General features: G+C 38.5%; 1 protein-coding gene across 6 annotated transcripts in view; it reads left to right on the forward strand.

Annotated features, from left to right (window-relative positions):
- Positions 1–17,642, forward strand: part of ZNF385B (zinc finger protein 385B) — a 391,044-nt gene that overhangs the window by 70,712 nt on the left and 302,690 nt on the right. For all 6 annotated transcript variants that reach the window (XM_067741341.1, XM_067741346.1, XM_067741347.1 and 3 more), the window contains exons 2-3: positions 8,488–8,639; positions 9,339–9,656. In XM_067741341.1, coding sequence (XP_067597442.1) covers positions 9,341–9,656 — 316 coding nt within the window. In that variant the 5' untranslated portion in view covers positions 8,488–8,639; positions 9,339–9,340. The remainder of the gene's footprint in view (positions 1–8,487; positions 8,640–9,338; positions 9,657–17,642) is intronic.

Genomic DNA, 17,642 nt, shown 5'->3' on the forward strand with positions numbered 1-17,642 from the left:
ATGAGTGTATAAACTCCTTTCTGGGAGATACTGGTGAACTGTAGCAAGCCAGAGGGAGTGCACAAAGATGGTGTCTCCTGGCCTACATTCCCTGAGACCACCTCTGTAGCCTCTAGATGTGTGCCAAACCTGCTGCCTGTCTGTAAGGCTGAAGTTCCAGGACTAACAGGTAGGCCTCTTTTATAGAAAGGCTAGTCATGTGTTTCAGTCTGTTGTCAGTGTGGTGCCCTGGGAGCGGTACCCTGCCAAGAACTACCAATAGTCTCTCCAATTGTTATAGTCCAGTGCGACCCAGGGGCACAAGCTTCCCTGACCACCAGAATCAGGTGATCGAGGGATATCCCTTGAGTGGCATTTGTATAAACCAGGGCATCAGATGTAAAAACTGGGGTACCAGATGCATATAAGAGCTCCCTTGAGAGATGCTGGTGCTCTGGAGCACAGCAGAGGGAGAGTGCAAAGTTAGTCCCTGCGCTCCAGGGTCTCAGGAAGGGTTTACTTATAGTCAGCCCTTAGATGTATGTTTAATTAGAAGACTACCCCTCAGGATGCAGCTATGATGACAAGCTAATAGGCTTCTTTTCAGAGAGTATGAGCTCCTGGATCTATTGCCTCTTGCTGTGCCCTGGGGGTGGTAGCTGTTTAAGAACTCTTTCTCCATTCATTACAGTCCTGGGGGACCCACATGTATAAACCCTGCTGGCCATCAGGGCCAGGCAACGTAAACGAGATCCCTAACAGTAGCCACAATAACCAGGGCACCAGAGAAGGGTACAAACTCCTTTCTGTACAATACCAGTGAGCTGGGGCGAGGCTGAGGGAGATTACATGCACCAGTCTCTGTTCTCCGAGAGCCCCTTCTTAGGCTTCTATAAGTGTGCCAAACCAGAAGCCTGCCCCTCAGGCCAAAGCTCCTGCAAGTAAATAGGCCTGTTTCTCAGAAAGACTGGGGAGTGTGTTTCTGTCTGCCTTTTGTGCAGTACCCTGGAAGGGGTTGTCTGCCAAGAACTGTCTCTCTGATTGTTAGAGACCCATAGGACCTAGGAACGCAAGGCCTCCCTTGGCCACCAGAGCTAGGAGATCAAGGGGAGGCCCTTGGGTGGCAGCTGCAAAACTAGGTCACCAGACATAAAAACCTGGTCACCAGATGTGTGTAGAAGCTCTCCCCTGGGAGATACTGGTGCTTAGGAAGGAGAGCTCAAAGATGGTACCCACTGACTGGAACTAGGCCGAGGGGGACTGTGAAGATGGCACTGACTGAAAAAAGGGAAAAAAGAAGAGCAAGAAAAAGAAAAGAGAAAAAGAAAAAAAGAAGGAAAAGAGAAAAGGGAAATAAAAAGAAAAAAAAAAGATGGCATTTGCTGGCTTTAGCAAGGCAGAGGAAGCAGGAACATGGTGACCATCAGCCTCCATCCCCAGGGAATATCCCAGCAGGCTCATTTAATCCATCACCAAGTCCTGTTGATTTTTTTTTTTTTTTGTCAACGTTTTTGAATCTAGTCACTTTTTCGCTCTGGGGTCATCATCACCATCCGGGCCCATCAACCGTTTTCTCTTGCTTGGGTAACTATAATAGTTTCTGAATTTGTCCATATTCATGTGGCCACCTCCCTACTCTACACCACATCTTTCATCTACTCTGAAGGCCAAGTAATCTTTTCACAAGTCAAATCTGTTTGTACCAGTCTTCTAGTTTAAAATACTTCTGCACCTTCCCTAGACCAACACCTCAGCTTGGTGTGCAAGGACCTTCGTTACCTGGCCCCAGCTTAGCTCTCCAGCCTTATTTTATGTTTCATTCCACCTTGCTCTTTCTGCTCTAGATGCACTGGGCTGCTTTCAGTTTGTCCCACCTGCCATCTTTCCTCCTGCTTCTGGACCTTTGCACATGCAATCTCCTTTACCTGGAATGTTCTTCCATTTACTCCTATTCATCCTTTAGTTCTTAGTTCAAACATCACCTTCTCTCAGACTGCATGGACCAGGGCAGCCCCATATGAATGATGTTCATAGCACTGTTTCTCTTAGAACTCTTGCTACAGTTACACTTGATCCATACCAGAGGTGGAAAAATTGACTTCTCATTAATCAATTTGTAGGTAAATATAATCAGTCTAAGAGCTCAGCTTCTAATATACATTTGAACTCTTAGCAAATGTCTGTTGTCTAACCAAAGTTCTTTGAAAACAGTATGTGCATTTAAAAAGACTAGAAATAAACAACAAAACATGGTTACCTTGAATGATAGGAACGTGGAGGACTTTCCCCCATCTTTTTCTGCTCCTTGTATTTTCCAAAATTTCTAGAATGATATAAGTTACTTTTAAATGAATGAAAAATGCAATAAATGTAAAACTGTGTCCAGATGGTATATATAGAGATTATGACTAGAAATAAAGCTACAGTGTGTAACGTGGTCTCTTTAGTTTTACCCTATATTTTCTCACGTGGCAAAAGCCAGAAAATACCATTCGTGTTTGTAAGCTTTTTAAGATGACCTGAGAGTTCATTGAATTGAGGATGTTACTTCCTTGATCAACAGATGTGACTCGTGTGGAGCCATCTCTTGAATTGCTTGGGTTCCCTTCCATGCCTGGAAGGTGCGTTGGCAGTCATCTCAAGGAGCCAGGACAGCTCCTTCCAGCTTCACACACAGATTCAGCTGTTGAGCTTCTGGAGGGGCTCCAGGACCTGCTCAGGAATGTGTTCAAGCTTGCACACCTACCCTGGCAATGCCGTGGGAGGAATGGGACTGCAACATCTGCCTTTGCCCAAGTGTTCATGATTTGAAGTTCCCTCTCCTGTGTTCTGCTGCTGTCTCAGGCCAGGCAGAGGGTGAATGGAATCTAGGCTTCCTTGTTATAAAGACTGTATAGCCAAGTCAGTAAGCATTTCTCTCTCTAGGGCTCAAGGTGTACCATATATACCTTTCGCTGCATCACCAAAAACCAAGTGTTAAAATCTGTATTTGCCTTAGGCTAAGGCCCAGTACCATCATTCAGAATGACTTTTGAGATATGGAAACAGAAAATTGTATCATATTATGAGTTTAGGTATTATTTAATTATTATCTCCTTGAGGTAGTAATTTATTTATTTATTTTTTTGCTTTTCTGTTCACTTCTTTTTTTAAATCTATTTATTTATTAATATTTTATTTTTGGCTGTGTTGGGTCTTCGTTGCTGTGCATAGGTTTTCTCTAGTTGTGATGAGCGGTGGCTGTTCTTCGTCGTGGTGCGCAGGCTTCCCATTGCAGTGGCTTCTCTTGCTGCAGAGCACGGGATGTAGGCATGCAGGCTCAATAGTTGTGGCTTGCGAGCTCTAGAGTGCAGGCTCAGTAGTTGTGGTGCACGGACTTAATTGCTCCACAGCACGTGGGATCTTCTCCGACCAGGGCTCGAACCCATGTCTCCTGCATTGGCAGGCGGATTTTTAACCACTGTGCCACCAGGGAAGTCCGAGGTAGTAATTTTAAGGTAACAAAGCTGGCCTTTTGCTTTTGCTTCATCCTCAGAAGATGAGAAAAATTCCCAAGTAGAATTTTTCCCAAAATGGTTCATGCCTTAATGGAATTAAACAAATAAAAACTAAATATAGTGCTTAAAGGTTAATTAGTTTGATATCATGAAAGCAACTACACCACATAATTCTACAAAGATTAGAATTATGATATAATCTAATTTCTATCATTATTTGACTCATTATTTATCTGATTATAAACATTTGTACCTCAAAATAAGTATATATTCTCTCTATAGTTAACAGAGCTAGTGCTTGATTTAGTTGTCAATCAATTTCTTTATTTAAGTGACTGAAAAACATTTTAATAATTGTTCTTTATATAAAATTAACAGTTTCATAATTAACATTAATTATTGCAACATTTTATTCTTGCAATAAGAAACCTACATTTTTGCTTCTGATAGAATCTCAGTGTACTAGGCATAGAAGGATATTTTCAATTCTGGTTTCCTCTGAAATGTGAATATGTATATTTGGAATTGATATTCTGACACTAAGAATAAAATACATTCCTTGTTCTCATTATTGACATTGTCATGCTATTTGTATGTAATGCTAACTTGGACCACTCAGAAGATCAAGGGTGCCAGAAAAGACATTGATCTACATAGACATACAATTATTGGGTCTTCTGAAGGCCAAGACCAATTTAACTAGCAGTTTTTGGCTGCAGCCGTACTTCAGTTGAATTAATTATAACAACTATTTCATTTTACCAAAGGTTTATGGAGCATCTTCTAAGTGCTAGGCGTACAGTAATGAATGAGAATAAAATAACCTTGTTTTATTTACCTTTAGGTAGCTCAAATGCCCCAGCCTATTTACCCTTTACATTAGCTAATTCAAAATAGTTCAAATCTCTACTTGATATAAGAATTCCATTATTTTACCAGCTTGCCTTTCTTGTATGCTGTTTTGAATCCCTGAGATATCCCAAGCCAGTTGTTAATTAACATCTTAACCAGCTGCCTGGTTCTAGACCACTGCATCATTCTCTTGCCAGCCACTGACATCCTTAAGTCCCTTGCTGCTGCTCTCCCATGGATGGCTTTAACCCCAGGTGCCATTCCAGACTCTCACACTATTCCTCCAAACAGGAAGATCAACTGTGATGTTTGCATGATTTCACTGATGGCTTCAGGATTTAAAAAAAAAAACGAAAAGGAAATACAGATAGAGAACTTCACAGTTGTTCCTGGATATAGAGGTTCTTGGAGGTCACAGACCAAAGGCCTCCATAGGCATTCTCTATTGTTCAGCCTTCTTTGCCCAGACTCAGGCCTGTCTCTGTTCCAGGGATCAGTTTACCTCCCCACGAAGGGAATGCCTGGAACAAGTCTCTCATACCTGCATACAGGTCCCCTGTCCCCCAGGCCCAGAGGCAGTCACAGGTTCATGCCTCTTTGTCTACTTCCTGCCCCCATCAATCTTGTGGTAAGACTCACAGTGGAACAATATTTTCCTTTTGTGGTAATCCTACACCCATCCACAGAGGTGTGGTCTTTCCCTAAAATAATTCATGACAAGAACAGTACTTTTCCCAAAGATGAATTTATTAAACTGAAATGACCCCAAGTATGGGGCTGAAACAGTATAGTGCAGTTTGAGCTTCAGGGATCCCAGACCGTTCTTCTTTCTAAGGTAAGATGTGCTCACATTCTTCCTGTGGCTTCCAGTCTCTACCTCTGAATCAGCTGCCTTTTATTTAAATTATTATAAAAGACAATTGGATAACTGTGCAGTCAGGGCCAGTTTTAGAGAAAGTTGTTAAGTATAAAATTTCCTGACGTGTTGCATCCTGGTCATTTAAAAATCACTCCTTTAGGGACTTCCCTGGTGGTCCAGTGGGTAAGGCTCTGCGTTCCCAATGCAGGGGGCCTGGGTCCGATCTCTGGACAGGGAACTAGATCCCACATGCATGCTGCAAGCAAGAGTTCGCATGCTGCAACTAAAAGTCTGCATACTGCACCTAAGGAGTCCGCACGCTGCAACTAATAAGTCTGCGTGCTGCAACTAAAAGATCCCACATGCCACAACTAAAGATCCTGCATGCCACGGGGATGCCGCACGCCACAACTAAGACCTGGCACAGCCAAAATAAATAAATATTTTTTAAGAAAATCACTCCTTTAGATAGTCATTGACTATCCTATCATGTCTTTTCCCCCAAAGCAGCAACTCAAGGGACAACTTTCTTATTCCTTGACCTGTAGCAAAATATCTTATTTTCTCATGGATGTTAAATGCGTGGCCATCTAACCTGATAAAATAATACAAAAAGGACATAGGATACTTGGTCTGGTTGTCTGAACTTCTCTTACCTTCAGATAAGCCTGCATGGCTATCATGGAAGAGTGCTGCCCACTTCTCTGTTTAAAATTGGATACCTCTGAAGGTCCTTCTGCCCTATGTAAGTAAAACATGTAATTTGAGATAGTCTGATAAAAACACTTTAAAATAGAAAGTGAGATTTTTCTCTTCTTCCACTTAAACTCACTGTTACCTTCCCCTTAGCCAGAAAATTGACATTATAAATGTTATCATCACCACGCATATTATTAGCCTAGAAATTATATCATCTGAGGTCAAAATTGGATGCTGAGACTCTGATATCTTGCTTCTCTACCACCTCTAGGTCCTTTACCCAAGACCTCTGGGACTAAATATATTCTGGTTGCAAGTGGCTGCTAACAGGAGCTGAACTTACTTTTCTCCTAAGAGGGAGGAAGTGTGGTGAAACCAGCACTAGGACTAATAAATTGGGACTTGAGGGACAGAATGCACACCCCACTCCCAGGCATTGCATTCTCCCTAGAGTGGCCCATGAGCATGGTGTTGGATGTTTGGGGGATCATCTGTGAGAATAACTCTGGGAGAAAGTAAAATAGGGATAAAAGTTATGAAGGGTGCTGGTATTCTGCAGAGGTTACAGCAGAATTCTAGAACAGCCATTCATTTCATTTTAAAAGTTTCTTTCTTACTACTAAATATATATATATTTAAATAAATCTAAAGCACAATTTATTTCTAGGACAAATGGCAATCAGAAAGGCACAGGTAAGCTGGCTTTATCTTTTTTTTTTAGATGTTGGGGGTAGGAGTTTATTAATTAATTTATTTATTTTTGCTGTGTTGGGTCTTCGTTTCTGCGCGAGGGCTTTCTCTAGTTGTGGCAAGCGGGGACCACTCTTCATCACGGTGCGCGGGCCTCTCACTATCGCGGCCTCTCTTGTTGCGGAGCACAGGTTCCAGACACGCAGGCTCAGTAGTTGTGGCTCACGGGCCTAGTTGCTCCGTGGCATGTGGGATCCTCCCAGACCGGGGCTCGAACCTGTGTCCCCTGCATTAGCAGGCAGATTCTCAACCACTGCACCACCAGGGAAGCCCAATCTTTTATAAGATAATACAAAGAAGTCATTTTTTAGATTTCAAACTTAAAAGGAAGCATTATGATGTATGTCCTGTTTCTGTGAAATGCCATGTGTTAATTAGCAACACGGGCAAGTCCACCTAACTCCAAAGAAGCTAAATTTTCAGATGGAAGTGTCATCATTACTCAGTTAAGTCAAGGATTTTGGTTGCTTGAGTTGAAATATAACAGTTAGATTTCAATGATTCAGTGAGATGATGCAAGGTCAAAAATTAGTTACTGGTTTTCCTTATGTTTTACAATGGATTAGTTTTATAAACAAGGCTAATATATTAATGACGAGTTTATTTTCCAAATCCTTTATCTCTTTTTTATTATTTAGTTCAGTAATTCTTATGATAAATTTTAATATTTTAAGAGAGTACACAAAGTAATATGTTTGAACATAACTTTTATATGGCACTGATATTTTCTAAAGTTTTATGAGAAAAATGGCTTTGTGACACTGTAGTAATTTGGATTTAGGGACTACAGCAAAAATATTGATATATGTGCAGTTCAAATCACATTTCAATTATAACAGAATTATTTTCTGCAACTCGGCTCTAGGAATTGCTTAAACCTGATTTATGTGTAGTCTGAATAGATTTTAATGAAGAAAATGGCCTTTGTGGAGAGGTGAAAGGAATAAATTCATTCAGAAAATTTTGTGGAATTGAGTTCTTTAAATTGGTGGCATCAGGGTAAAGTATTTATGGAACAAATAGGTTTAACATATCAAAATTAGTACCATTTTAACAATGCTCTGAAGGTGATTCTTTAGCCTATGGTATAGTGCATAATGACACTTTGCAATAGAGTGTGTGGGTGTAAATGAGTTCTTGGCATACCATATACATAGAATCAATATCTTTATGATCATACTCTGTACTATAACTTATTTTCTGAATTTTAAACATTCAACTGGTGAACTCTCCAGATATGGATTAGTCTTCAGTTTCTCCTTCCCTTCCATAGAGCTCCAAGCCAACTTGGATCAACAGAACTGCTCAAAGCCAGTATCTTTGAGTTTTTCCCCCAGGCAGAATCCATCACAAGCAAGGATCCTTTCTTTATCTGAACTCTTCATCCCTCATGGCACAGTACTGTGCACCTCAGCCAGATCTTTTTCATGCATACCCCTTTTCTCTTAGCTTTTGCCCAATTGTTCTCTGAATATTGTTCTCCTTTTTCTTCTGTGAGAGTATCTTTTTCTTTATTCGAGTTGAGAACTGAAAACATTGTAATAATCACACTGATAAGTATAAAAATGCTAGTAACATTGGTATTAACTAAAATGAAAAAATTATAAATGTTAAAGTGGAACTGAGCAAAATAAAAAGCCAAGGCCATCTTCATTACCCAAGATTCTTCAGGTACTGAAAATGCTCCTTTAAAATCTTTACTTAGGCTATAATTTATCACTATACCCTTATCTAACTCAATGAAAATCAGCACTTAAAAGTAAACAAAATTTTATCTTAGTCTGTTTTACTCTTTTTCTATTTCAATTACTAGATTACCATATATTGTGTTTCTCTTATTTTGTGTTTCAGATGTTCTGCATTTCAACCTCATCAGAGATTAAATTGATGTTTATGGGCTAATCTGGACAGCTTAAAACAGTTTGTTTCACTACATCTGTAAGAAAATATGTTCAAATTCCCACTGGCTGACTTATAAAGAGGCTTTTGGAATACAACCCAATGTAAGTTGCAGACATAATGTGTTTTTGTCTTTGTTATTCACCTCCTCCCCAAGTTAGGGCATGTATCTGTTGGCAGGTGTGCAGATGTGTGTGTATTATGTATACTTTGATGTCTACACATACCCTTTTTCATAGTATGGATTCGTAGCATCCTTTATTCCTTCCTTCAATAGATATTTGAATGCCTATTATGTAAAATTTGCAGTTCTAGGCCCAAAGGATACCCAGAAATGAGGTTACTGCCCCCACAGAGCTCACAGTCTATTGGGGAAACAGACATAAATCAACTAATTGTACAAATACATATGACGTTCACATGGTGAGAGGTGTTCTGAAGAGAGGTCACATAGTATGATGTGAGCATGTAAACAGGGATCTGCCTTATCTCCAGGGTCAGATAGGTTTCCACGAGAGGGTAATGCTCCAGCTAAGATCTCAGGGGTGAGCAGGAGTTTAAAGGGCAAAAGAATTGAGAGGTGATGGGAGGAGGGGCAAGGGTAGAGTGGAAAATGCTCCAGACAGAGGAAACACATGTTCAAAGATCATATTTGCTCAGTTAAGTGCTTTTGATAATTTTTTCCAAGCGTGATCACTGAGTATGTAGGAGATTTTAACTTAAACCATACCATGAAATTAATCATAATCATACCAGAAAATAAGAAGGCCTATATTTCATAAGCATGTGTACTTTCTTTTTAGGTATGAAGTATTCCTTAAGCCCTGACAACTACCCTGAAGATGGAATTATGAATATGGCAACTTTTCTACGGGGCTTTGAAGATAAGGGAATAAAGAACGACAGACCTGAGGACCAGCTGAGTAAAGAGAAAAAGAAAATTCTGTTCTCCTTCTGTGAGGTGTGCAACATCCAGCTAAACTCTGCAGCCCAGGCCCAAGTCCATTACAATGGCAAATCTCACCGCAAACGAGTCAAGCAGCTGAGTGATGGACAGCCTCCGCCCCCAGCCCAGGGCTCCGGGCCACCACTGGCCAGCCCCAGCACTTACACCAGCACAGGTAGGTGGGAGGGCCTGGGGGCCCATTTCTTGCTGGGAGACGTGCTTCTGTTCTAGAAAATGAAGGATTTAGAGCAAGGCTTATCTTTCCCCTTAAAACTACTACCACAATGTATATTCTTTTCCCTACAGGTAAAATCCAAGAGCTGTCTGTTACTTCTTAGGATACATTTTTTTATTGTTTTAATATATATTATACTAGACACAAATATATATAAACATAAAATGTGTCTATCAGCCCATTGACATAGTTCTGTATCTCTATAGTTTGTGAACAGTCCTTATTATATTTTGAAACGTGTTTAAAATGGATCAGTGATATCAATTTTTTTCTCCTCTCTGCAGAATTAGGCTTTCTTTGGCTTTCTTGCTCTGCTTTCCGTTGAGTAGCGTACAATTAGGTGGTATATAAAAAGCTTCAGTTTTATTTATAACATCCATGATGCAGGAAAGGAGCATTAATCTTGTGCACTAGACGTGTTATATTCAGCGTGCCGGTGGTGTTCTAACAATAGGAACAGCCGTTGCCAAAACCAGCAAGGCTTACCTCTGAGCTCCAGCACCACCGCAAGCACTTTCCCTGCCTCATGCCTCTCACCCTTTCCTGTGGGCTGGATAGAGGCAGAAGCTTGGAGATTCATTCTTGCATCTGCCCTGAATTCTAAACAGTCTTGCAAACCCTGTATCTTATCCTTGGGCAATGCTGCCTCCTTCATATTGCTGGCCTTTGGTCTGTTAGTTGTGACACAACTAAAGAAAAATGTGAAATGTACTGTTTTCCATGGTGAAGATTTCTACAAAAAGTAGGCCTCCTCTGCAGGTTTACTTGGGAGGCCAGGAGAAGCCTCCTCCTAAATATGAGGAAAAGCTCCAAATTCCTCTCTAGCAAGTGTTTGCTTTGGTAATGAACCTTCAACTTGAAGTGAGATGACGCGGTGCAGCCCTTTGTTGGAATTTCGCTTGGTGCTGTTGCATAGTTTTTGATTTCGTTAAGTTATGCCATTATCCATATTAAGCTCCGGTAAAAATGGCTTGTATGTGTTTGCTGTAAATTAATAATTTTTCTCTTTCAAGCTAAACCTAATTACTTTTTACCCAGTATATAATTTAATTTTATTAAATTATTTTCCTCAGTCAGTACTTACCATGCTGTGAAAGAACTTAAAGGAACTTATAGGGTATAAGATACACACTTATTACAATAGAGAAAGATAACTTTTCTGTTTTGTATTTACTTGTTATGATGATAATTGTTATCATCATATATTCATTTGTTATTCACAAATGCATTAATGTATGTGTATTTACATATTAAAAATATAGTTGGTGTTAGAGTAAAAACTGATGACAATCTTATATCTAAATCAGAGAGCAAATAGCCCTGAGTAAAGGTTTGAATTACATTTGTTAGAATCCAAATATCTACGTTTAAATTGAGGTTAACCTGTGGTTTCTAAAAGAGGTAATGTTAGTAGCTAACATTAACTGAACATTTTCTATGGGACATATTTTGGTCCTAAGAGCTTTATAGGAATTTTCTCATTTAATCTTCTCATGAACCCTGAGGTAGGTACTAAGATTATTACTAATTTACAGATTAGGAACAGAGGCACAGAGATAAAATTTGTACAGCTTCATACAGCATGGAAATGGCAGATCAGCGTTCCAACCATGCAATAAACTCAGGTTAAATTCAAACCAATATGCTGTAATATATTTGTGGTCACAAATGGTTTTTATCATGGCAAACTACCTTTCTCTGATGGGTTTTGAAAACAGACATGTAAAGCTGCAATTCATGAATTTCTCCATTTTTCTCCCATACTAATGAAATTAGCTAGCTGATATAAAATACATTTAGCTAAGACATACACAGAATATTATGGATATATTCTATAAATAAAACATAGCTCATCAACTAGTATAACACAATATATTAATATGTAGGAAAATGGGTAAGAAAATGAGACAGCTTTTCAAGTTTTATATTAGGCACAAAGGACAGTCTTCATATGCTGATAATATAGTCAGTGATTCATTCTCAGAAGATTTGGGTTTAACATATGATGAAGGCAAGTCACTTAACTTCTGAAACTGGTTAGCATAATCCTCCCATCTGAAAGAAAAAGTAGGTATAACAATGTTCCCTCTTTGAAATAGAAATTGGACATAGATGTATGTACAAAGATGATTATGACATGATTTATAATTCCAAAATATTAGCTGTATCCTGAATGTCCAATAGGAGAAAAGTTAAATACGTTATAGTACATTTATAAGATGAATGATAGAAACCATAGTCATTAAAAATTGTATTTCTGAAGAATACCTAATGAAAGGTAAAACTGCCTGTGGGATCATGCTAAGCGAAACAGCAGGAACTAGAGTGGAATATACCTTAGTCCTGTTATGTGTGCATGTGCACATTATCTACTGTCTAGAGTCTCAACTCGATGAGGAGTCAGCCTGACATGATTTTATTTGTTTCCAGTCACTTTCCTCAGTTTTGATCAATCAAATATCTATTTCCTACTGGGTAGCAGCTCCCTTAAACACCTTCTCAGACCATAACTTTTCACATTTGTATATTCAGAGGGACTCTTTAATTTAGAAGATAGTTCTACTTATAAAAACATCCATTTCATAGCCAAATTAAGATTTGGCTAGTTGGACTGACATTTAGAGTGGAAGGTGGGGCACAGTCGGCTCTCCCGCCACCCCTCCCTCTGCCTGCCCTTCTGCCCGGGTGGTGGGAAACCATGGAGGGATGGAGGGGTGGAGGTGTCCTTACTTTACAGCCTTGACAAAGTTGTAATGCTATTCTTGGTAGGTAATTACTATTCTGGTTGTCTCTGTGGGTCACAGATGCTCTTATCAGACCTTATGGATGAAGAGCTCCCCTCAAATGGTCCCTTAGACATTGGGAGTCCCTGAGATTTAGCTGCATCTTCCTCTTCTCTCATCTGCGTACCAACTCTTGGGGCTTGAGATCATGTGCAGAATCCATCTGACAACTAACATTTCTCTTGAAAACCTAGAGCTGCTAGGGCCCAGGCAGGTAGAGGTACAGTAGGTGGAGGTAGGGGGCTTCTCTCCACATTTCTCTTGCCTGCTCAGGTAGCACAGAGGAGGCTGGCAAGTCAACTGACAAAGCAGGTACTTAATCAGGGAACAAAATGCCTATCCACTTTTTTGCCCATCACTTGGCTTTAGGGACTTATCCCCCCTTCCCCCAAAAAAGATATATTAGAGTCCTAATCCCCAGTACTTCAGAATGTGACCTTATTTGGAGATAGAGTCTTACAGAGGAAATTAAATTAAAATGAGGCCATTAGGGTTGACTCTAATCCAATATGACTGGTGTCCTTATAAAAAGGGGAAATCTAGACATAGAGACAGATGCACACATAGGGAAGATGATGTGAAAACACAGGGAGAAGATAATTGTCTTCAAGCTGAGGAGAGAGCCCTGGAACTGATCATTCCCTTAGAACCCTCAGAAAGAACCCACTGTACAGTACCTTGATTTTGGACTTCTAGCCTCCAGAACTGTGAGATGATAAATTTTTATTGTTAAGCCACCCAGTTTGTGGTACTTTGTTACAATAGCCCTAGCAGATTAATACAGGGAGAAAAATAGTAGCACATCTCCTCCCCAAAGGAGAAAAGATATGGTAGTAGACATAACCTTCCAAGAACTTCATTTCAGAGGGAACTTCCCCTCCTCTCTGTCAGTCTTATTGTGGTTTTGGGGTTGGCAGGGTAGGAGTGGTGTCCACAGGGTGGTGGTTGAGACTTGAGCCATTTTTCTGAATAAGAGGTGATTGACCCCCAAACATGGTAGTTCTTTCACTAAATTTAGAATTTAGTATGTTCCTTATGGAAGAACAGGAAGATTCTTAGAGTTTACCTAAAACTATTTTAGAACACTCTGGGCTACAGAAGGAAGAATCAGAGGGGAAGCAAAGAGAGCTTAAATAGCTTAAATAGGGATCCTTCACACGCAGATGAAGTTTTGTAAGATACAAAGGAATTTATCATTAGTAGTTTACTTTTAAAGATTGGCTAAAGGAAGCTTTTCAAATAGAGAGGAAATGCTAAAAGAATGAAGCATAGAACAAACTGTATCAGTAAGAGTTCTCCAGAGAAACAGAAGCAATATGTATATATATATATACACACACATACACACACACACACATACATACATATATATGTGTGTGTGTGGTGTATATATACATATATAATAAGAATATTTATTAAAGGAATTTGTTCATATGATCATGGAGACTGACAAGTCCTAAGATCTGCAGTCAGAAAGCTAGAGACCCAGGGGAGCTGATGGTGTAGTTTCAGTCTAAAGACTGGCAGGCTTGAGACCCAGGAAAAGCTGATGTTTCAGTTTAAGTTGGAAGGCAGGAAAAAATTGATAGCCCATGTCGAAGGCAGTTAGGCAGGAGGAATTCCCTCTTATTCAGGGGAAGGCCAGTCTTTTGTCCTATTCAGGCCTGCAACTGACTGGATGAGGCCCATCCATATTAGAGAGAGGAATTTGTTTTACTGAGTTTATAGATTCAGATGTGAAATTCAACATAAATCGCAGCAATATCGTTTTGAATCCGTCTTCTAGAGTAATGGAAATAAAAATAAACAAATGGGACCTAATGAAACTTAAATGCTTTTGCACAGCAAAGGAAATAGTAAACAAAATGAAGAGATAACCTACAGAATGGGTTGCAAACAATGGGCTTAATTTCCAAAATATATAAACAGCTCATACAGCTCAATATCAAAAAAACAAACAACCCAATCAAAAAATGGGCAGAAGACCTAAATAGACATTTCTCCAAAGAAGACATACAGACGGCCAACAGACACATGAAAAGATGCTTAACATCTCTAATTATTAGAGAAATGCAAATCAAAACTACAATGAAGGTATTATCTCACGCCAGTCAGAATGGCCATCATCAAAAAGTCTATAAATAATAAATGCTGGAGAGGGTGTGGAGAAAAAGGAACCCTCCTACACTGTTGGTGGGGATGTAAATTGGTGCAGCCACTATGGAAAACAGTATGGATGTTCCTTAAAAAAAATAAAAATAGGGCTACCATATGATCCTGCAATCCTCCTCATGGGCATATATCCGGAGAAAACCATAATTTGAAAAGATACATGCACCTCAATATTCATTGCAGCATTGTTTACAATAGCCAAGACATGGAAGCAACCTAAAAGTTTTACATATACAGCACATCGATATATATATATATATATATATATATATATATATATATATATATATATATATATATTCAGTTATATACATAACTGAATCACCATGCTGTATACCTGACACTTACATGATACTGTAAATCAACTATACTTCAATAAAAAATTTTTAAAAATTGTGTTCAGTACAGCCTTAATTTGAACGTAATTGATTCTTTAAAAATATTATATAGCCCCAATTTTCTTGTGTTTAAGTTCTCCAACATTTTGAAATACCTTTTCCTTTATTTTTTAGACAAAACAAAGTTTGGAGAACCACTTCCACATTTATTCGTAATTCTAGGTCTTTCTGTAAGTTCCCAAAGAGAATCCATTGGACAGATCTTACTTTAATTCCATGTTCTTTTTGAATTTGGGGAATTTTTTTTTTCTCAACTGCTCCCTATGTTCTCTTTTCTCTGCCTAATATTAAGGCAAATGTGGGCTTCTTAATGACCCCCAAAAGCTTATCAACTTTGTAGATTTGTGGGTAGTGTATTTTACTGAAGGTTTGAAATCGTGATGGAACTGTGTAGATATACCATTATTAAATCATTTTCATAAGAGTATGTAACAGATCAATAAGAATTTATATAGTTATATATGCATACATATATGTGTGTGTATGTTCATTCTAAGGACACTCTTGTAATGAAAATTTCTCATTTGTTAACTTTTCCCAGCACATCTCCTAGGCCCTCCTTATTACCATGACTGTGATTTTCCTGTCATCCTGGTAAACACTGACTGTGCAGTGCTGCAAGGAAGTACATTCTGTCATGTAAGATTGTTCATATAATTCTTGTTCAAAATGTTTCAGTGTTCCTCATTTCTTTCAGAATAAAATCTACACACACACAAATGTGAAATTTATCCAAAAACAAACTCAGAGAAACACCCAGAATAGTGTTTGACCAAATATCGGGGCATCCTATGACCCAGTCAAGTTGATACGTAAAATTAATCCACACACAATCCTTTTCCTCATAAGTTTTATAAAACATATTTGATGATTGAAATGAAATTTAACCATATGATACTCAAGATAATAATGATTAAAAGTGGAAGTTAAAGGGACCTAAATGGAAGTAAGTTTTCTGTACTTCATTTGAAGTAGCTAAATGATGATACCAGTAGATTACCATAAGTATATATATTGTAATACCCATATCAACCACTCTGAAAACTATAGAAAGCAATACAATCAAAGAGAATATAAATAAATCAAGATGGAGTCCTAAAAAATGTTCAGGTAACCCATGTGATGACAAGAAAAGAGAAACAGAGAAATGAGAACCAGAGGAAACAAATAGAAAATTGGCTCTTTGAAAAAGATAAATGAAATTTACAAGCCTCTAGTAAGACTGACGAAGATGAAAAAGAAAGAAGACACAGATGGAATAGATGATATTACTACAGAATTTGCAACAATTAAAAATATAATAGGGCTTCCCTGGTGGCGCAGTGGTTGAGAGTCTGCCTGCCGACGCAGGGGACACAGGTTCGTGCCCCGGTCCGGGAAGATCCCACATGCCATGGAGCGGCTGGGCCTGTGAGCCATGGCCGCTGAGCCTGCGCGTCCGGAGCCTGTGCTCTGCAACGGGAGAGGCCACAACAGTGAGAGGCCCGTGTACCGCAAAAAAAAAAAAAAAAAAAAAAAAAAAAAAAAATATATATATATATATATATATATATAAAATAAGTAAATACTATAAAAAACTTATGTTCAGAAATTTGATAACTTAGAAAAATGAACCAGTTCTTCAGAAACCATAAACTACCAAATGCAACCAAGATAAAGCAATCTATAATGATCATACAAGTTGAATTCATAATTACAAAGCACCCCAAAAGAAATTTCTAGATCTACATGGTTTTACTGGAAAACTGTACCAAGCATTTAAAGAACATCAATTTTACACAATTTCTTTCAGAAAATAGAAGAGGAGGAAACACTTCCCAATTTTTTTTATGAGGTCAGTGTTACCCTGATACCAAAAGCAGACAAATAAAAAAAAGAAAGCTACAGACTAATATCTCTCATGAACTTAGACTGAAAAATTCTCAACAAAATATCAACAAACTGAATCCACCAATGTGTAAAAATAATTATACACCATGATCAAGTGGGATTTATTCCAGATTTGCAAGACTGGTTCAACATTTGAAAACCAATAAATATAAAATACCATGTCAACAGCTAAAGAAGAAAATCATATGATCATATCAGTTGTTGCCATAAAAACATTTGAGAAAACCCAATACTCATTTTTGATAAAAACTCTCAGCAAGTTTGAAATGGAGGGGAATTGCCTCAATTTAATAAAGAACATCTACAAAACAGTCTATAGCTAACATCACTTTTAAAGACTGCTTTTCCCTGAGATCAAGAGCAAGGTAAGTTTGTCCATTCTCACCTCTTTTATTCTTTTACTACAGAATTTGCAGCAATTAAAAATATAATAGGGCTTCCCTGGTGGCTCAGTGGTTGAGAGTCCGCCATAATAAGGCAAGAATAAATAAATAAAAGACATACAGATTGTAAAAGAAGAAATAAAATCTTTCTTTGCAGATGACATGATGGTCCATATATAAATCCCAAAGAATCTATGAAACTTTACAGGATAGAGAACTCACAAAAACCAGTTGCATATCTTTATACATCACTAAAAGTGAACACATGGAAACTTAAACTTAAAAGCACAATATCATTTA

This window comes from Pseudorca crassidens, chromosome 6, assembly GCF_039906515.1.
Source record: "Pseudorca crassidens isolate mPseCra1 chromosome 6, mPseCra1.hap1, whole genome shotgun sequence".
Classification (NCBI taxonomy): Eukaryota; Metazoa; Chordata; class Mammalia; order Artiodactyla; family Delphinidae; genus Pseudorca; species Pseudorca crassidens.